A 20,158-nucleotide genomic window follows, 5' to 3' on the forward strand; every position below is an offset into this window, starting at 1 on the left:
GAAAGGACTGAGCCACAGTATATAATAAGATTAGAGAGAAAAATGAGGAGTCAAGACCAGGACCATCTTGCTGTTGAAGCACCGTGTGAAAAATCTGGGACCTGGCACAGAATTTGGATTGCAGAGAACGTCAGTTTCTATTTTTTTCTGAAGAGTTCCTAGCCTTGGGGGAATATATTACTATTCCAATATACTCCAGTATCTAAGAGCCAATGCGTCTGTACCTGGCAGTGATGCCGAGACTTGCCTCAGGTCTAAATGGGTCCTCAGCAAAGTCCCCTCAGGAGATTCCCCTCCTGCACAGGCGAGCCACATTTCAAAATTTCCCACAATGCCCCAGAGTGGAGATACATCAGGGTTACCATGGGGAGTTTTAAATAGCAGCTCACAGACCCAGGACTGCGGGGAGGAACTCTAGGGCCGGCACCAGCGTCAGTTAGCCCTGCCCAAGAACGGGTGCCTGGGACCTGCCAATGGTGCCAGAAGCTGATGCTGCTGGGTCTACCTGATTTGGTTACCTACCCCCATGCTCCCCTGCCCAGGAACCCTGATTCATCTATCATCTTTACTGATGAAAAAGTAGCAAGGGCAGGATGCCTACGTACAGCAGTTTCTGGGGAACATGGGCAGTGGGTGCTGTTGCACAGGGGCATCCCTGTGGGCAGCTGGCTGAATGCCAGACTGGATGGACCCAGGAGGGCTCCTCTAATGTTTGCAGGAGAGCCGGTGTGGTGTGGCAGTGAGCATGTTGGACTGGGGAACTGGGAGACCCAGGTCCTGCTCCCCACTCGGCCATGGAGCCCACTGGGGTGACGTTGGCCCGGGCACTCGATCCCAGCCTGCCTCGCGGAGCCCTTCTTGTTGTGGGGATAGGATGGAGCTGCATCAGCCACCGTGGGTTCCTCCAAGCGAGGGCTGCGGATGCAACGCCACCATGAATGTGTTCTCATGCGCACGCCGCCCCTGCTGCTCTCTGGCTCAGACAGCACCTGTGTGGGTATTTCTCTCCTGTTCTTCTTCCACGGGCAGCCTCTGCTCTGCACATTTGCCGCAATCTGGTGGGGCCGATCAGGGTGAGAGCAGGTGACTGGCCCGGGGTCACCAACGGATGTACTGGCTGATGAGACATTTGCACTCGGGTCTCCCTGGTCTAATCCAAGCAATATACCACACTGATTCATACACAAAGCATTTGCATCTGGTTGCTTTATTCTGCGTACTTGGTCAGAGTCTGGTTAGTGTAAAACCGGGACAAATCTGTACAGAGAACATAAGGATACCGGGGGAGAGGGCTTTGGAACACATGCCCTGCTAATAGTACTGGGTTAGACGGGCTGATTGTTTGCCTCAATGTAAGACTTTCCCTCTAAAAAGCTTAAATCTGCCTGCCCCAACCTGGGACGATCAAGACATGCTGGACTACAGCTTCCATAATCCCCAGCTAGTATGGCCAATGGCAGTGATGGCTGGGGATGGTGGAAGTAGTTGCTCAGCACACCTTGATGGTACTAGTTGGGGAAGGAAGGCTTAAGTCTCCACAATTTTCCCCTAACCAAGATAGGTACGCACAGAAACCTCTACAGCCCCAGGGATTTTGCCGGAGCCCCAGGGAGAACCCATGAAAACAGCAAATACAGCACTGCGTCCTCCTGCACCATCGTGCACACACAAAGCTGAAGGGCCCCCAAAAGCAGGAACAATCCCCAATCTGTTCTCTGCTGGAATGAGAAAAGCCCACACAGTCCTTCTTTGCCCTGCGGTGCTGCTGCTGGCCGGGTTTTCAGCCACAATAGGGCGTGGGTGTGGGGGCCCAGTGAAGAAAAGGGTCCCTGACACATGCCCCTTTGCATGGCTAACTGGGAGACTCAGAAGGGTGGGGGGATAACCCAGGAAATCATTAGCAGAGCAAGCTCTAAATTACAGTTCATTTAAGGTTCTCCCTCCCCCCCCCCCCCCCCCCCCACACATGTAGAACACTATCACAACCCCACTCATTTCAAAACCATTTTGAAATGTGAAGCAAATGTCTTTATGGAGATGTGGGAAGCTGCCAGAAGAGTGCCGCAAGCTGTACCCTGACCCCCCAGAATAGCTTTCATTTCGATTTTTAGTAGCCTGGGAATGGAGGCTGCAGGGGCTGAATCTTTCTCTGTTTAGTGGAATTTCATGGGTAGTGCAGAGTAGGATGGCCAGTTCTTGAAATGCAAGTTGCTGGTACCTGCACCCGGCTGAGGTGAGGACAGAGCCTTTCCAGCCGTGAGACAGAGCCTGGAACAAGCTTGCATCCTGAGGTGCAGGCCAGGGGCTTGCCATGCAGCAAAGCTGCCCATTCATTGCATGATCCAATGCATAACTACTCAGAAGAAAGACCCACTTTGGGGTCAATGAGACTGACTCCATACATACACAAGTATGTGTAGGAATGTAGTGTTTAAAAATCCCTCTTTTTTTTCTGGCTACTGGTCACTTTGCAATCTAGCTACAGGTCAGGACCCTTCCCTGCTTTGAGTTGTCTGCCTGTCCACAGATCCAGGTTACCTAAGGAGTAAAACTTGGCTCTTTCGCAGAGATGACAGATTCTCAAGAGAGAACTTCAAGCGGACAGAACGCATTCCAAAACACATCTGGAAAGCTGAGAGAGGGTTGTAGATACTCTTGAAAAATGGCTGCTATGGGGGGGTGCAGATGTGCCCATTCATAAAGCTGCTGCCTAGCTGGACATGGATGGTCACAACGTTTTCCAGAAGGCAAACTGGTGAGACAAAACAAAGGACTAACTTGCCAGAGAACATGACTATAAAGCAGAGATGGGGTTTGCACCCCAGAATCAAATCCATTTTTAATGCCAGAAGGCAGCCCTTTTTCATTGTTGTTTTAAAGTCAGAAGATTTTTTTTTTTTTTTTAAAAATTAGGAGAGGCAGGAAGACTAGCAGGCCCCAAGAGAAATATCCACGGTCGCCATCTTGAAGACACTGTAGCCAGTGGAACAGGCGTATCTGTTTGCAAAGCTTAAGTCATCCCTGGAGCACTTCAAGTTCCCTTGTGCCTGTAAAGATGATGACCCGCCTTATAAAATGTAAGGTGGTGGGTATAAAAATGCTATAAGAAAGATTAAGATTCATGATCATACTGCTGCTTGACATAAACAAGTATGGAAAGGATGAAAGGATGTGGCATGTGTAGTGTTTCCCACTGAACACTGGAGCAATCCGATACAACTGCTTGCCATTCCAAAGCACATTCGAGCAACAGAAGGCAGAGCAGCCCCAGCCAAAATGGATATTTCCAAAGACAGAGAAACTTGGTGTAATTAGGAAATATAAGCAAGGCAAATACCTTCAGAGGCTTAAGAGAATAAGCATAGCTCATTAAATACTTCACTAACATTCTGCATTCACTAGTGGTGGTGAATTGACAGACATCATGGCAATTTATATCAATTTTAGGCAAACCTTACCAGCAGGTTTTTTGTTGTCAAGTATTTGTTTCTCTCAGAGAACAAATTAAGCCTCCCTGTTTCACAGCATGGGACAAGGTAGCTTCCAGACAGACACCATTCCTGTGCCTGTGCCTCAAAAGCAAGAGTAAGTGGAGCAACACCACTTTGTCAAGGAGAAAAGTTTGATTTTCAATATATAACATGGCACCACCTGTTAGATAGTCTTGAACCAATAAAGATTTATCCCAATCACCTTTCCATGACTGGCTAGAGAATGTGAGGAGTTGTAGGACTTTTTCTCCAAATAAATATGCATAGGATTATGCCTTAAATATCTTAGCTAAAAGTCAAGAAGAAAGTAGCCACTTAGTATCAACAGCTTCCCTCCATGGTCTCCTGCGCAGGGAACGCCAGATTGAGATGTTTACCATACATACCATGCCTATTACATGTTTACCATGCATACGCCTGAGCATAGACTGTCCCTGAAAGCTTAACCTGTTGCTTTAGGCATATTGAAAAGCTAAAAATATGACTGCTCTTTAATCAGGAGAATTACCAGCATTAACCAGAATGATTCTCCGAAGCTGCACAGTTAAATACTTAGTTGCATTGCTGGAGCCTGTTGCTTTTATCCTGGACCCTTCCTCAAACTGGGGTCCCCCAGTCAAGTCCCACAATCCCCAAACAGCATGGGCATTGGCAATCTGGCACAGTGTGGCACAGTGAGAACTGCAATCGGGCACAGTGAGAACCGCAATCGGGCACAGCATGGGGTAAAAGAGCAGTGTCGACGCAGGCTCTAATCTGGAATGACTGACAAACCGGTTGGGGCTGTGTTTGTAATGAAGCGGGAAGAGGGTCTCTTGAGCATGGCTGTGGCAATGCCACGAAATGGCATGCACCATCAGTAAGCCACCTCTGAGTCATTAACTTTCCAGGGAAGACGAGCCTGAAAGGTTGGCAGGGTCGGGATAAGAGCAACCCCTCTCCCTTGCCTGGTTCTCTTAGGCTGCAGAATCCCACGAAATATAGCTACTGATCTCGACGATGTCTGTCTCATCAGGCCAGCAACATAGTCACGGAGGGGTCTTCAATGCCCACGAAGAACCAGTTCCGGTCCCAGGCTGCTCTGAGCTCGAGCCAAAGAGAGTTGGGCCATGCTGTACTTTGCAGCTGCTTTTGTGGAAAAGAGGCATCCACTGGAAGAGCCAGCGGCACTGTGCAATGAGAACTGCACGTGTCTACAGCAGTAGGAGGGTGCAGAATGCAGAGCAGGATGAGAAGAACTCCCCAGGAGAGTCCTATGCAAGAAGCGGGGGGGGGGGGGGGGTGCACCATCCAGCAGCAGGGAATGGTTGCAGGACAGACTGTGAAGAAGGCAGGCCTCCCCGCTCCCGCTGCTCTTCGACCATTTCCCTGTGGACTTTTAATGGGAAGGTACTTTCTCAGTGGAGATGCAGGCTGAGGTCATCGCAGCAGCGCAGCTGTTGAATTTTCTGCACATACATTCACACAAGCATCTGTAGGGCTCGAGAACAATATAATTTGCTTTGCCCCGTGACACTGCAGTCTTGCAATGCGTCCAGATCATGATACAACTCACCTTTAGAAGCCTTTGCGAAGTGGGTCGAATCTGCAAGGGTGGTGTTATATTTATGAAGAAATGTTCACTTCGACCAGTACCGATCCACTAAAAAAAAGTGTTTTTAGTGCAAGAAACCAATAGGTGTGTAAATCTGCCTACACACCAAAGTGCACTGCCACTCTCTTGTGCTCCTTTGCTTCATTCCAATGAACATCAATATTCTCAAAAACATGGGCTTGCACGAGAATACAATTTTATAGAGACCGGTGCTCAAGCATTTCCTAGAGGCATTTTGCACCTGTGCTGCTATGGAAAAAAGAACGGGCATTCTCTTGCAAACACCCCACAAATTAAATCCCAGCCTGCCTACTCAGAAAATATCGGTAAATCATTCTTTAGTATTAATCAAACAATCGGTTAACTGCTCCGTAGCCTCCATCTGTAATCAAACACTATAATCCCTGGTATTAACTTCGTTAACTGGAACTGACCTTACAAATGCTACCCCATTGCTGAGGGAACTGGGAGACCAAGAAGCTAAAAAGTGTCCAGTATCCTACAGCTTAGAGGTGTAATTAAAGTGCGGTGCAGTGGATGAGAGCACAGGACTAGGACTCAAGTGATCTGGGTTCCAGTTCCTGCTCAGTCATGGAGCCACCTGGGTAACTTTGGGCCAGTCACAGACTCTCAGCCTTCTGCAACCTGGTGCCCGCCAGATGTTACTGGACTACAACTCCCATATCCCCAACACAGCCATGGCCAGGGATGATGGGAGCTATCATCCAAAACATCTAGAGGACACCAGGTTGAGGAAGGCTAAAAATATGACTGTCTAAGACAACTGCTTGAGCTGCCCACATTTCACCTCCTCACTGCAGTGTCCCCAGCTGTGCATGCAGCAGGAAGAGGAGGACACTCACAGCTCCCTCCCAAAAGTCTCCTCCTCTTCCTCTCCTTCCCACCTCCAGATCTGCAGCAGTCCCTGTTCCTCACAGCCTTCTCTTCTGTGACTGAGTTAGCCAAGAATTCCCACTTCATCCCCTTGTTAGAGAAGAGGATAAATCTGCACCAGGAGGGAGTGAAGGGGAGACAGCCAGAGCAGAAAGAGATGGTAAAAATAAACAGGAATCCACTCAAAATAACACAGCATCCAGCATGTCCAAAAAAGGAGGGGGCCAGAAATATTAATGCTACCGTGCGCCTATGTGCCGCCCTTGGGGAATCATCCATGCCCAACCCATGAGGGCACCAAAGTTGGAAAACAAGCACCAGAAAAGTTTCTCAGGGGAAACCGGGTCCTATCCAATGCTGGTCTGACTTAAGTCCCAGGATCTACTCTAAGTAAACTGGGATCTACTCTAAGTAAAACCAGGATCTACTCTAAGTAGATCTAGCATCAGATACAACTCCAATTATTCATAAATGTCCATCAGCCTGGAATGCTTTCCACCTAGGGAGTGCCCACACCATGGACCCTCCCTTCCCTCCACCACACAAAAAAATCTTTTCTTTGACAGTAAAGATGGAACAGGAGATTCTGCAAAGGCATACGTTCTGTTCAATCAACAGGATGGATGCGGTGCATGGTGGCAGCCCATCACAGCCAACAGATTTTGTAGTGCCATTAAAAGCAGCAAGCTGTCTATTCTGTTTGGTCCATGACCACATTTTTTACCATCCTGTGTGGAGTCACCAGTTTGATTCCTTGCCTCTGGCACTTAAGTGTCTTGGGCCTTCTTTCTCTCCAGCACTCCCAAGAACCAAACCCAGCCCTTCCTGGAAAGAGCCTTTCCTGAACCCTGCAGTGGCACCAAAAGAGGCCTTTCTTGCCCCCAGATGCTATGATTAAGGGAATCAGACTTCCCCCAGCACCACCTCTTGGCAAAGAGTGCATGGGTCAGTTGAAGATATCCAAAGACATGGCAAGAACTGAGGGCTTCTTTGCACACACACCAGCTTCTTACCAACTGTTAGCTAATGAACTGGAGGGGGTAACATTTAGCATGCCTGCCCTCTTTTGGTGGGTCCGGTTTAACCCCGTCTCCAGTGAGTCAGTAGGGTCAAAACCCTGAACAGAAAGACTCAGAGCTCCCTCCCAAAAGCTGCCTTTTGCTCCAGCTTCGAGAGGCTGGCATAAGCTCCTTAATCCATGCCCACCAGTAAGATGAAGAAGAATCCACCCTTGCGGGCATTTTTGCTGGAAAAAGAGGGTGGATTTCCCTCTTCCAAAGCAGGCTCTTCACCATCCTTTCATTGTGCTATGGGCCAACATTCAGCAACTGTTTGGCAATGATCCCCAAAGGGGAAAGGCGATGAAGTGACTCCAGATAGCACAAAATGTGCTGGCACTTCACCTGCTATCCCTGTGGCCAGATGCCTGTGCACACTGAAGCCCAGCTGGGGATAACAAAACAGTCTTTTCCTTGCAAAAGGGAGACAGATGCTGAGGGCTCAACTTTGTTGAGAAGGCCCTTGTTTTGCTGCTGAGACCGTCGCCCTAATCGCAGGTGTTCATCGCTGGGCTGTGGATAACAGAATGTACTCTGCTTGTGCTCAGACTCCTTGGATTTTTACACCACATGTGTTCCTCGATTTACCTGGTGCCAGCATCTCTGGGTTACCAGCAGCAACCATTCTAGGACTGGCCACAGTTAGTAATGCAATTGTCCCTTTCTGTGCTTAATTTTGCTTCTGAACTCGCTGTAATTTTTTCTGTACCATCATGAAAACTGGCTAAAAAGTCTGAAACTCTTCATCATGCCCCATGCTTCTGCTGGGGTGGGCTACAGTCCATGAAAGCTTATGCCAGAATACATTGTCCATCTTTTACAGGGCCACAAGACCATGCTCCTTCACTGACTTGGGAGTGTGGGGGTTTTGTTTTCCCTTCTGCATTATTCCTTGCATGTCCTAGGGCTAAGGACAAGCTCCAATCAAGCCCTGCTTGAGAGATCTGGAGATATTGCTCTATTAAGCACACAGCAGATAAACCACACTCAGAGATATTCTGCACACTGAGTAATGGCCAGATGAAATCAGGAGAGCGTTCCAGCCATTGGTGCAATCAATGGGCTGCAGACGTCCAGAGACTCCAATGAAAACTCCAAGTGAAACCGAAGCCCAGTCATGTGGCAAAATGTCAGATCTCCTGAACAGCTGAACTAAACAAGAGCCCGGAGCCTGGTGCAAGAGGTGAAAGCGGGAGCCCTCTCCAAACTTTTCACCCACAGCAGTGCTCTTTGCAGAGAAAGGCTAAGGAGATTTATTTATTTACGCTAAGCTGCATGCTGCCTTGCCTTTGGTCAGCTGCATGGAAATTAAAGGTAAATCCCCTCAAGGAGGAAGAATGTGGAGAATGTTTGGTAGAGATTTGCAATGGAGAAAAGTAATGCAACCAAAGCACTTACACGCACTCTCTCTCCCTCCCTCCCTCCCATGCAGTGGCACACAAGAAAGTCCTCTTGCTTCTAGGCGAGGGAGCCAAGCTCTCAGCCACGGATGGCGTTCTTGCAGGAAGGGAGGGCATGACCCAGCACCACAGGCTAATACTGAACGAGGTCTAAGTATTCCATCCTTAAGCAAGAGATGACCGGCTGGTAGGCAGCCACAGCCCAGAGGGTAAAAGAACATGAACAGCTGCAGCACAGGAAACCAGAAAAGGCCCCGGACCCTCGTATAACCTGCCCATGAGGGTGACAGTGAGGAGGGGAAAGGCTCTTTTGAGATCATCAGCACCACAGTTGTAAGGGCTGTTTCAAACGGCTGTCTAGCAGCTGTGTCTAAGCCCCACCCACAAACACACACTTTTAAAAACTCTAGATTAGGTGTAAGGACTCTAATCTGGATTGGGAGCCTAGCATGGGCAGTGGCAGGGGGTTTTAAGGACCAGGGCTGGGGTCTCTGCCCCTTCTCTAGAGTAAAGATGGAGAGGGAAACATAACTGCTAGACACACGTTTTGGCCCTCAAGCTACTCATGAGCATGAGGATGAAATGGGGAGCCCAGTCTTCTTTCAAGCTGCTGGCTGCACGGGGTTTCTGTTGAGCTGGCATTGCCCGGAGGAGGTTCACAGCTGTGGGCACGGTCTAGAGCCTGGACAATGCTTCTAGTGCTCAAGTTGAAGTCCAAGGCAGCCTTCCAGGAAGCCAGCGAATACCATCCTGGAATCTCCGTGGGCGCGCTTGCCTGACCCTGACAGCCGACGAACAAAGGGCTTACACACTGAGCCGGGAATACCAAGGTGCCCTTGGAGCGCATTCCTTCCCGAGCTGCCTGCTCAGCCTCTGAGTCATAATGAGCAGGACTGTGGACACTGGGAACGCACGGCGCCTCCTTGGATTCCATCACCAGCCAGCAGGTGTTCCTCTGGCTTACAAAAACAAGGGAGGGACACAGAGGCCAAATCCGGCCCACTTTCCCCGTTTCTGCTCTAGCTGAACCACTGAGAGCTGCTTGCTTTTGTCCCCAAAGCTGTGGCACTGCAAACTCCTCCTGCAGAAGAGGAAACCATCTTCCCTTTACAAACGCATGCCTGCATTCATGCATCCAGGCAGATTGACCCCCTACGCATCCCCCAAAGAGGAAAGGCAACTTTCAAAAGAAGAAGAAACGGAGATGCCAATTTGCGGAATATTTGCACATGCAATTTGAGGTGCACAGGTGCAAAGTTAGAAATAACAGTTATTATTTAAATAGAAATACAAGTCAATCCAGCATTGTGGAGAAGACTGGGTAGGTGTCCAGTGTAACAGCTCAGCTTGCTGTCCAGGCACTAAGCGTCAATGGGAAGCATCCTGGCCCCATCCCCGCTGCCCTCCCCTTTATGATTTGTTGTCTTCAAATCAGACCTAGAATGGGCCACCCATCAAACACAGGACACCTTTGCACAGAAGCCTGTTGGCTCCCAGATCTCCAAACCAGAGCACAGTCTGCTGTAAAGCTGGACACCTGGTCACTCTACCAAGGCAAGCCAGCAAGCTGTGTAGAGGTTAAAAACAAAGGACTGTGACTCAGGAGCTCTGCATTCTTCTCCCCGCTCAGCCATGGAGCCCAGTGGGTGACTCTGGGCCAGTCACAGACTCAACCCAACCTACCCCACAGGGCTGTTGTTGTGGAGATAAGATTGAGAACAGGATAATTATGTGAACCACCTTGACGTCCTTGAAAGGAAAAAAAGGTGGGATAGAAATATAATGGATGGATGGATGGAATGACCGATGGGCAACTATAATACTTCCTGAAGAAGGTTGGTTCTGCAGGTTGTTTTCAATGGTAGAAAACAACCAGGCAATCAGGAGTTGCGACTGCAAAGGAAGGAAGAGAGCAGCAAAGGAGACAGTTAAATCCCCCGCTTCCCTTCACAGCACCACAGGCTGGATCCCTTTGGATAGGGAGGGGCCTTAACTCAGTGGCACAGCACACATCTTGCACTCAGGAAGTCCCAGCTCCATCTCTGGCATCTCTAGGCGGGGCTGGAGAAAAGCCCCTGTGAAACTTCAGCCAGCTTCCCTAGGTGTATATGGTAAGTACTGAACTAGAAAGACCAAAGATCGGACTTTTACATTCAATCCAGACCCCATTACAGATATTTTTAATTGTTTTTTTTTTTTAATCTTGAGAGCTTTGATCATGAATGTCAGGCATCACGTTTGCTTTGACCATGAGGGCAGCCAGACATGCACGCATGTAGAAGTGTTTATAGGAAGTGGATGGCTGGAGTGGGAAGCTACTCGGTCAACCATGGGCATGTCAGAAGTTCAGAAGCATTTAGCAGGGGGAATAAATAAACAAAAAGAAGAATCATGAGTGCACTTGATACTGCAAAGTTCTCCAGAAGCTATAGATTACAACAAAAAGGACCCCCTGGAAAAATAGAGAAGTCACATAGGTTAGGAAGATAGAAAAAATAAAGCTTTTGTTGGATTCCTAGTGCTGGTCAAGCTATGATCATCTACCCATAGCCAGCACAGCCATCATCTGGGGCACATGCTCAGTTAGAAAGGTTAAAATGAGCTGAAAATGCTTTCCTTTACAGGAAAATCTGTGTCTGGAATTGCGAGGGGAAGAGAGGTTTGTAGTTTTCCAAGTGTGCTGTAGTATTTGTCCCGAGTGGGCCTACCCAAGGCTAAGTACATGGTTCAGCAAGGATAGGCTAGACATGCACATGGGGGCATGTCGTGAGCAGAGCCGGTTGGAGCCGGGGGTCAGACTAGATGGCCCGGGAGACCCCTTCTGTATCACTCTGTTTCTCTGTTTCTATGATTACTTGTGAATGGTCTTATGGACACACAAATCTGCACAGAAATATTAGCCATTCATTATCATTTTCAGTGAGGATTCCCAATTTTCTTACATAAAACTGCAATTATTAAATTTTATTTACCTTCTTCACAGTTGTTGTTTAGGGTCTGTTTTGAAACATTCAATAAAAATAAATTTTAAAAAACGTGGAACACCTTCTGATGTGCAGTTTGAGAGGCAGAAACTATGACGGGCTGCAAATACTTTTGCAAAACTAGTTTATTTGCACGGGCTTTCCCTGGCCTGAAATACTGCTCTATTTCATTGCTCTTATTGCAAGTTGTTAACTGTTCATTAGGTTTACAGTGTATTGTATGTGCATTTGAAGTGCATTTTATCATACACTGTGTGAACCGCATCAAGGTTGGAATATATCACAGGGTGTATAAGCATTATGAGTGCATGAATATATAAATAAATTGTGTATAAATAATTGTGTGTTGGAAGCCGTCCCGAGGTTTACGCGAATGGGATGGCATACAAAAATTCCAAATAAATAAATAAATAAATAAATAAATCCAAATTTATGTGTATGTTTACTCTATTTTGGGCCAGTCACAAACTCTCGACCCAACCGACCTCACAAGGTGGTTGCTGTGGGGATAAGACTGAGAGCAGGAGGAGGAGAATGATGTAAGCCGCTTTGAGTTATTTAGCAAAGAAAAATGGTGGGATATAAATCTAATAAATAAATAAATATTTTACCTCCACCAGTTGTGTAAACTAAATGCAGTGAGTTTTATCCAGTCCCATATGCTCATCCCACGGCTTTGCTGGGGCAATCCACAGAAAATTACACAAGAAAACTATATTTGAGGTTATTTTTAAAATATACATAAAGGTTTTATGTGTTTGCCTATCTATTCATTGCATACCCATAGGTCTTATTAAGGGCTAGACTGATTTCCCATTTCCAGCTGAACTATTGATTTTGGCAGCCGTTGAATAATTGAGGGCTCTGAATGTGTGTGTGTGGGAGGGGGAGAGAGAGAGAATGAGAGAGAGAGAGAGAGAGAGAGAGAGGGAGAGAGAGAGAGAGAGAGAGAGAGAGAGAGCCCTCCGCAAAGGGAATGCAGTGTTGAAGGGAAGGAAGAGGCTTCCCAGGTTACTGGACTGGAGATACATTTCATCCCCTGGGAGACCCATAGTGGAGGCCAGCTTGGAGCATATGCACGTAGGTGGGGTAGGAAAAAGGAGGGAGGGATAGAAAAAGGCTCGGCAGTTGGGTGTCATGGCTCAAATGTCCCATTAGCGATTCTACGTGCAGTCAATGGCTCAAGGAGTTGTGCTATAAATATTCATCACTGCATCCATTAATTCTATGTAGCATCTTTTAGTAGGATGCTTGGGCAGGAAAGCCTGAGTGGGAGATAAATGTGATCTTATACCCAGGAATTCCCCACACGGAAAGCATCATGGTGTAGGAAAAACACACAGCAGGTGTGTTTGGTTTATTAGGTATGGCCTATGAACATGCATCTTTTTCCTAAGAAACTGACACAAGCACCTAATGAAACAGGCATGTGTGTGACGCGTGTGCAACATATGTAATGTTCTTCCCACCGCTGTCACACATCGTCCCGCACCAAGGACGTTTCTGTGTGGGAAAACTGTAATGTCTGAAGCAGCTCTAAAGTGTTGATGGATCAAAATTACAACAAACTCCAGAGTTGTTATTATGCAGTTGGACTAAACAAGGTCCTATGCCTTCCTCAACCAGGTGTTTGGACTACCGCTCTGATCGTGCTGGCTCAGGAAGATAGGATCTGGAGCCTACCACGTCCAGGAAGGACCGTATTGGGAGAAGCCACCCTACATACAAGCAACTGCAGTGCAGTCATCATGTGAGGGTATGAACTGGGTTGCAAAAGAAGGTAAGGTGGCTTTCTATGCTTGCGATGGCCAGAATATCTGCGAAGAGCCTTGCTCACAGCAAGTGTAAGTGCAAGCAAGTATATGGCAAAGGTGAAAACCTTTGTTTCCCATGATAAGGGGACTTGACCTAGAGTGTCGTGCCGTGAGCAGCAGCAGCAGCCAGATGCGAGGGCAACACCAGTGGCACAGATACCAGGAGGCTGCGGCAAGCCTGAAGATGGGGAGCAAGGCCAAGAAACCTAGTGCTAGACTACAGACCAGGGCATATACTCCTGCCTGCCCCGGACTAATATGCTACTCTTAGTTCCCCAATGTAGTAGGCCCCAAAGCATGGCAGTCCAGGCTGGCTATGTTCAGGGAAGTGGTCTTCTTCCCCATCCAGCCCTTGTGGCACAATTTGTTGTATACACGAGTAAGATACCCTGAAGTGTTCCCGGGAACAAGCGCCAATAATTCAAAGACTGGGATAGGAATCAAGCATCTCTGTTGCTGAGGCTGCATCCTTACTGGAGCTTCCCACACTTGTTCCAGTGACTTGGGATCATTCCATATGTCACAGACACGCTGCTGACAGGCATGAGCCTCATTTCCACTTGAAGCACATTTGGGACAGTGGAACCGCAGTTGCCTGGCACCGTGATCTGACACGGGCTTGTCAGATCGATGCTCTCCAGTCAGAGACAGATGCAAAAGATACAGGAGGAGAGGGCGACTCTGGACCTGAGCTGAGGAAGTTGTGTTCAGTTCCAGAACTGAGCTGAGGGAAAAGTTTTTTCACACAGAAGGCCACTCCTGGTTTCCCGAGCGTTCTCTGATTTAGCAGTACCTTCTGGAGCAGAATGGGGCATGTCATTGGGCTGCTGTAGCTCAGTGGTTAGGGAGTTAGAACCCCTTGCAGATCTACTGCAAATCTCCCTGAGAACTTTCAATAGATCCTGAGCCACCCATATTTGCCCACCCATATATTTGAGCAGGCATAACACAGGAAATAAACTCACCGTCACAACAAATAGGATGCTCGCTTTAAACCAGAGCTAGGGAACCCATAATTCTCCAAATATCATTGGACTCCAACTCTCCACAGTCCTAGTCAGCAAGGCCAGTGGCCAGGGATGATGCGAATAGTAGTCCAGTGCCACTGAGAGGGCTAGGGTTTCCCTAGTATTGCTATAAACATTTCGAGCAGGTATTGCTCATTTTTAATGAGGTAATTCTTTAAGTCCTCTTGCTGTTTGGGCACTCATGTTGTTGATCAGAATGAGGACTGGAAATCAATTTAGTAGGTAATGGGGAGCTGGACGGGTCCCTCCTTTCAAAAGTCCGGATGTCACACAAGGCTTTGCGCGGTCACTCGTGACATTCCTTCCTCGGTGTACCATCGGCCATTCGCCCACATGGACCAGGTGGGGTCTCGCGATTTTTACAACCACTTTTACTGTTACGATCACCATAGGCAGAGGAAGTATCTTTACCAGTGTACAGTTCACTCTGCCTGGTGTATTATTCTTGAATACATGTAGACATTAAGTAAATAGATCCAGAAGTAGAACATCAAGGAGATTAGCATAACATTTGCTTTCTTCTATATAGAGGTTTTCTACACAAGGCTATTAATCTGTTGTATCTACTTTTGGTTTTGTTGCAAGCCTGAGTCCCATTTCCTGCTTTTCTACAACATAAACCCTAAGTAGCAATGGGGTATTGCAGAATATTCCAAATACACAAGGGAAAATGATGTTTTCTTTCACTTTCAAAATTAATTGCAGTATTTTTCCTGCTCTAAAGCAACTTGACAAAAGTGATGGTTAGTCAAAGAAATGGAGCTGAAAGGTCATGGCATTGTCATGGTCAACAACTGTGAAGAGGCAATGGCAAACACACAAAAGTTCTTCAGATGGAAAAGGCTACAGACCCTCTGCCTGCCCCCCTTACGCGCACACACACACACACACACACACTCACACACACCACTCAAGAAATGTTTGGTCTTCCATTGGGCAGAATGAGCAAGTGCAGGAAGCAGTGGGAAGGCGAGAGGAGAGAGCAGTGGGGCACACGGCCTGCCCTGCCCCACATCTAGTCGGGCTTGCTGTCTCCACATGGAGTAGAGGACTTTGCCTCTTTGTCTGTGCAGCACAATATTTTGGGCTGGCCCCTGAGAACCAGTAACAGGCTCTTTTGCAAGTGCTAATTGCCACAAGGAATAGGGCAGGGCCAGCCTGCTGCTAGTTTATAGAATAGCTCCTGAAGGAGATAGGAGAGAGTTATTTCACTGCTTCTTAAAAAAAAAAAAAAAAAAAAAAAACCTTCACCATGCTTTTGATCATTAAAGTGCTGAGATGAAACTGATTTTTATAGAAATTTTCTTTGGATTTAATCATGATGTTTCAGCATTTCTGTAACTTTAAAAAAATATTGGGGAACACTATAGGGTTTCTTAAAGCCATTTTGAGGACCACATCAAAAAGGAGAGAAGAAATCTGGAAACAAAGAAAAGATGGTGCTAAGGGATACAATTCTGTTATTCAGAGCACCTATGACTAGGAAGAGTTGGGAAGATTAGAGTTGCAAATACATCAACTCCCATCCTCACTCACCTCAAGGGAGTCTTGGCTGGCCACACTGCTCAGCCAGAATGAGCATCACAGAGGAAACCAGAGGGAAAGAGGAACGGCTTCATTGCACCTGCGTTCCACATGCATCTGCCACAATGGCAGAATAGTAAATAGTGAAGTTCTCGACAAGTTGAATAAGTCACAATGAGCAAGGGAGCACAGCCTGGCCCTCTGTCATTTTGAGGATATCTAAACTGGGAGAGGGAGAGGGAGAGGGAGAGGGAGAGGGAGAGAGAGAGAGAGAGAGAGAGAGAGAGAGAGAGAGAGAGAGAACACACTCCCATAATTTGGAACTTCCCCAAGGACAGCCAAAGCCAAACAGAAACAGCCCAGTCTCCCCTAAGGCATGAAAATAGAAAAAGAATAGACTGGGAACAGGACCGTGTGCTTCTTTAGATTCTCAACAGAAGTGAGGAAGGACTCTGATGAGTAAAGCATATTGTGAAAAACGGGAGGCCGCCCATTGCCTTCTAGCACAATTAAGGCATGGCTTGTGATGTTCAAATATGGGTGCACAAGGGGTGCAGCGTCGGCTGCCTCACTGGCTTTAACAAAAGCTGATGGAAGAGACAACAAGAAAGAGCTCATTGCTTTCTTAGAAACAGCCTGTGCATTCCTTAGGGATCTTCTTAGGCAGGAATGATGGGTGACCCCTGGGCCAAATCTATCCTCTGGAGCAATTTCATCTGGCTCATGGCAGTTCTACCAAATATTAATCAAGGTATGGTTAAAAAAAGATTTTAGCCATACCTTGGTAAAAAAAAAGACAGTTTCAGTTGTTACTTTCATCATCCTTTATAGCAAATCACTGTGATTGCCATTCTGTAGATGGCAAACTGGGATTCCAGGCCATTGGATGTATACGTGAAAGAGATGGTACTTGAACCACAGTATCCAAGAGGACAAGTTCCCCCATAACTGAACCCTTCCCTGAAATGGTGGCTAGCAGAAGAACCATTTCCTTTCTTTGCAGCCCCAAACCATACCTTGTAAATAGCCAATGCCCAAGCAGCTTTCAACAACTTTAGAAAAAATGGTGGGAGCCAACACAGGAATCTGGGAGTCAGACTGTGGGATTAGCCAGCCCAGGCCCTGACAGGCCATCCTGGAGCTATCAGTTGTCCTGCACAGTTCCTTTCTGCAGCTGTTGCCAATTCTACAAGACTGACTGGGAAGTTTCTTCGTGATATTGTATAATCACAACCAAGCTTGGCATCAGGGATGCCAAGAGCCCACACCCTGCCAAGAGCCCACACCCAAACAGCAGCCCACTGCAAGCATCCCCTGGGCTTGCTTCTCCTTTTCGCCGTTACAACCCGCCTGGCCCAGACTATAGTGGGGGTAAGGAGGAGGAGCAGCAGTGGGCACTCATGGGTTCTCCGCCTGTGAAGCAAGCAAGCGGTAGCGAGGATGAACAAGAAGATGACGGGCAATGGCAGCCGGTGACAATGGTGGGAAAAAGTAGGCTTGCTGATGGGGGACGCTAAGGATGCCTTGTCCAGGGGTCATCAAAAACAGGAGCGATCACAATAATCCTATGAAAGTACAGCAACTGGGTCTAGGGCACCGGCAGGCCTATGGAGCAACAGAAGAAGCTTCAGAGTTCGCCAGAGAGGGCAGAGGAGCAGAAAGGTTGCACTAAGGAGGCTCAGCAGGACTGGCACGGCCTGCAGGTTTCTGGTTCCTTGTTGAGGAGCAGGGGGCTGAGGAGTGCACATACCTCAATTTAGAGGCTTCCTGCCGGGTGGTGCCCTCAGGCAGGGTTGGAGGGCAGGCAGTTCCTGATCACAACATCCCCCAGTAGCCAAGCATGAGAGAAAGCAAACACCTTTCCTCCGACTCCTCCCAATGAAAGTCTGATAACCTCACACCAGCCTTTGGGGACTACCGGGCTCCTCATGATGCTACTAGCCAGACTTTCCTAATGCATTTGCAAAACCACCATGATGAGACATTAATGTGCCCACAAACTGACTTTTTCCCTGATTGTTTGCCCCATGGCTAGCTTTCACTCTGTTCAAGATCATTTGGTTTTCACGTACAAGGCAGCAGAGCAAGGGAGAACAAAATCAGGAATGTCAGCAAAGCGCCACAAGCCTCAATAAAGCAGTGAGCTCGAGTTGACCCTGCAGAAAAATATGATAATCAGCAGGTGACTCTGCCTTTACTTCCTGGGAAAGTAAGGCTGGAATCAATCCCTTGTCCTGTTGCAAATCAGTAGTTATGGATTCATCCCGGGAAAATGAGGAGTCAGCAGTGATCAGGCTGCTGCACAATCACTGAATGAGTCTGCATTCATCTTGGGAAACTGGTCTGATTTAGACCTTTTGCATTCCTGCCAGGATGCAGAAAAGGAAGGCAAACATCAGTGTACGTGCCAAAAATTAGAACGGGAGAAAATGTTTCAAAATATACCAGCTGGTTTAATTATGAAAATCCTAGAGGCATGTTTGAGGAGGCTGTGGGGAAAAGGTAAACAGACTTTTAGGACAATAGCAAGCAATACAGTAATACAAACTCCAGCTACATCTGCTGAGGACCAAGAATGCCCTTCCCCTCTACAGAAATATTAAAAACATTTGGGGTTGGGCAGTGAAGAATGTAATGTGGACCTCTGTGTGTCCACCTTTCCATCCTGCAAGTAATGCACTGAAAACATCGTGAGAATGGAATTTTAAGAAACAATCGACACCCACTGCATGGTCAGAGGAAACAAATTGTTACTGCCATGAATACCGTCCACAAATCCCTACTGCAGCCAAAGCATCAGGCAGAGAAAGAGCACCTTGTAAATAACTCAGCAGAGGCGGCAGCAGTGGAAATTCTCACAGACCATACAATTGTTACAGTTCAGTCCCAAAGTAGAAGCCGCACCTGCACATGCCTTAATCCTAACAGCCAAGGTCGTAAGAGTGTGAAGAGTGCTTAGCACCGACAAACTGGCTGTAAAAGATGAGCTTTGCCATCACTCTCTTTAAGCGACAAGGCAGGGGAGACCTTATCGCCTCATCTGCATGGGTGCGTGTATGAGCACTGGCCACTGGCGTAGCCCACGCTCTTCGGGCAGCACCGTTTGGATGGAGAAAAACCGAAATACACCCAGTCATGCAAGGCACGGAACTCACCAGCTGACAGGCTGAGGTCTGAGCTGCTGGTGCAACGCCACGGAGAAGCCGAAGAAGCTGCCGTTGTCTCCATACTTGAGGATGGTCTCGGTGACATCCAGATTGAAGGCTGAGCTCCCCGGGAGGTGGTGGCCGAGGCACAGGAGAGAGAAGTAGAGTAGTGCCCCGTCCATGCTGGGCGGCTTGTGGCGGCGGGCGCGGGCGGCGGGCATGGCTTTGGCGGGCTGCGGGCCCCTAGCCCTGTCACATGCCCCCTCGCCGGCTCTGCCGCCTGCCTGCTAGCCAGCCGCAGATTGTACAGATCCTCAGGCAACCTTGCCTCGCATCCCTCCCTGCTCTCCCCTCCCTCTCTCCCATTCTGTATCGCAGCGAGGAGGAGCGTGGTTTTCAAACAGCAAACACGCCCCCTTCCTATCATCTACTACTGGGCACGATGGAGAGAAAAGCCAGAGGAAGAAAAGCACCCCACCCCCCCCACCCCCAAGCAAGCCACAAATCCAGGGTAAAACTTTTGTCCAAAGGAAAGGAGAAAAGACTCTTTCCTCAAAAAATTGTGGACACGCAAAAGCTTGTCCTGGAGACACTTCTACCATCCCATTCTTCACAGTTCAGTAGCATGAAATACTTCCCCAAAAGTGCTATGAACAGATCATCGTTTAGGAGTGTGGAAAGTATTCTTAAGAAAGGCATCACATCGCATGGCCCCACACTAATTTTGTCCCCTGCTGTCTCTGGGGACCAAAAAACCCCTTGCAAATACTGTCACCAGAGGCAAAAGGCAAACAAACGTAGATTCCTATTCTGAACTAGCTTCTGGGTAAACAATATGCACCTATATCACACCTTGCAGTGGTGCTTAAAGGAAATTCAGGAAAGGGGTTTAGGTTGCAATCCTATAGCTGCTTACCTGACAGTAAGCCCCACCGGATTCAGTGCAACATAATTCTGACCAGATGCCCACAGGAACACATGTCATCCTGAAAAATAGCAGAAAGACCATTCTTCGCTGTTTCAGTGGAGCAACCTTGGTATTTATTGGAAATATAATCATGACAGATGTGCTTCAGTGCACTAACCACTGTCCACTGCAATTATGTAATGATAGATATTCAGTAACATTATTTCCATTATTAAATATGAAATTGAACAATAGGCCACGAAGTGATTAGATTCTTTTATTGACTCATCCAGCAAGCTCAATATTAAGCATCTGGAT

General features: G+C 47.7%; 1 protein-coding gene across 3 annotated transcripts in view; it reads right to left on the reverse strand.

Annotated features, from left to right (window-relative positions):
• The window catches only part of ITGA7 (integrin subunit alpha 7), a 55,169-nt gene extending 35,895 nt beyond the window's left edge, over positions 1 to 19,274 (reverse strand). For all 3 annotated transcript variants that reach the window (XM_044449591.1, XM_044449590.1, XM_044449592.1), the window contains exon 1: positions 18,943 to 19,274. In XM_044449591.1, the coding sequence (XP_044305526.1) occupies positions 18,943 to 19,154 (212 nt within the window). In that variant the 5' untranslated portion in view covers positions 19,155 to 19,274. The remainder of the gene's footprint in view (positions 1 to 18,942) is intronic.
• Between the last annotated feature and the right edge of the window lie 884 nt (positions 19,275 to 20,158).

The sequence above is a fragment of the Varanus komodoensis genome, unplaced genomic scaffold (genome assembly GCF_004798865.1).
Source record: "Varanus komodoensis strain SLA01 unplaced genomic scaffold, ASM479886v1 scaffold59_3, whole genome shotgun sequence".
NCBI classification, from domain to species: Eukaryota; Metazoa; Chordata; class Lepidosauria; order Squamata; family Varanidae; genus Varanus; species Varanus komodoensis.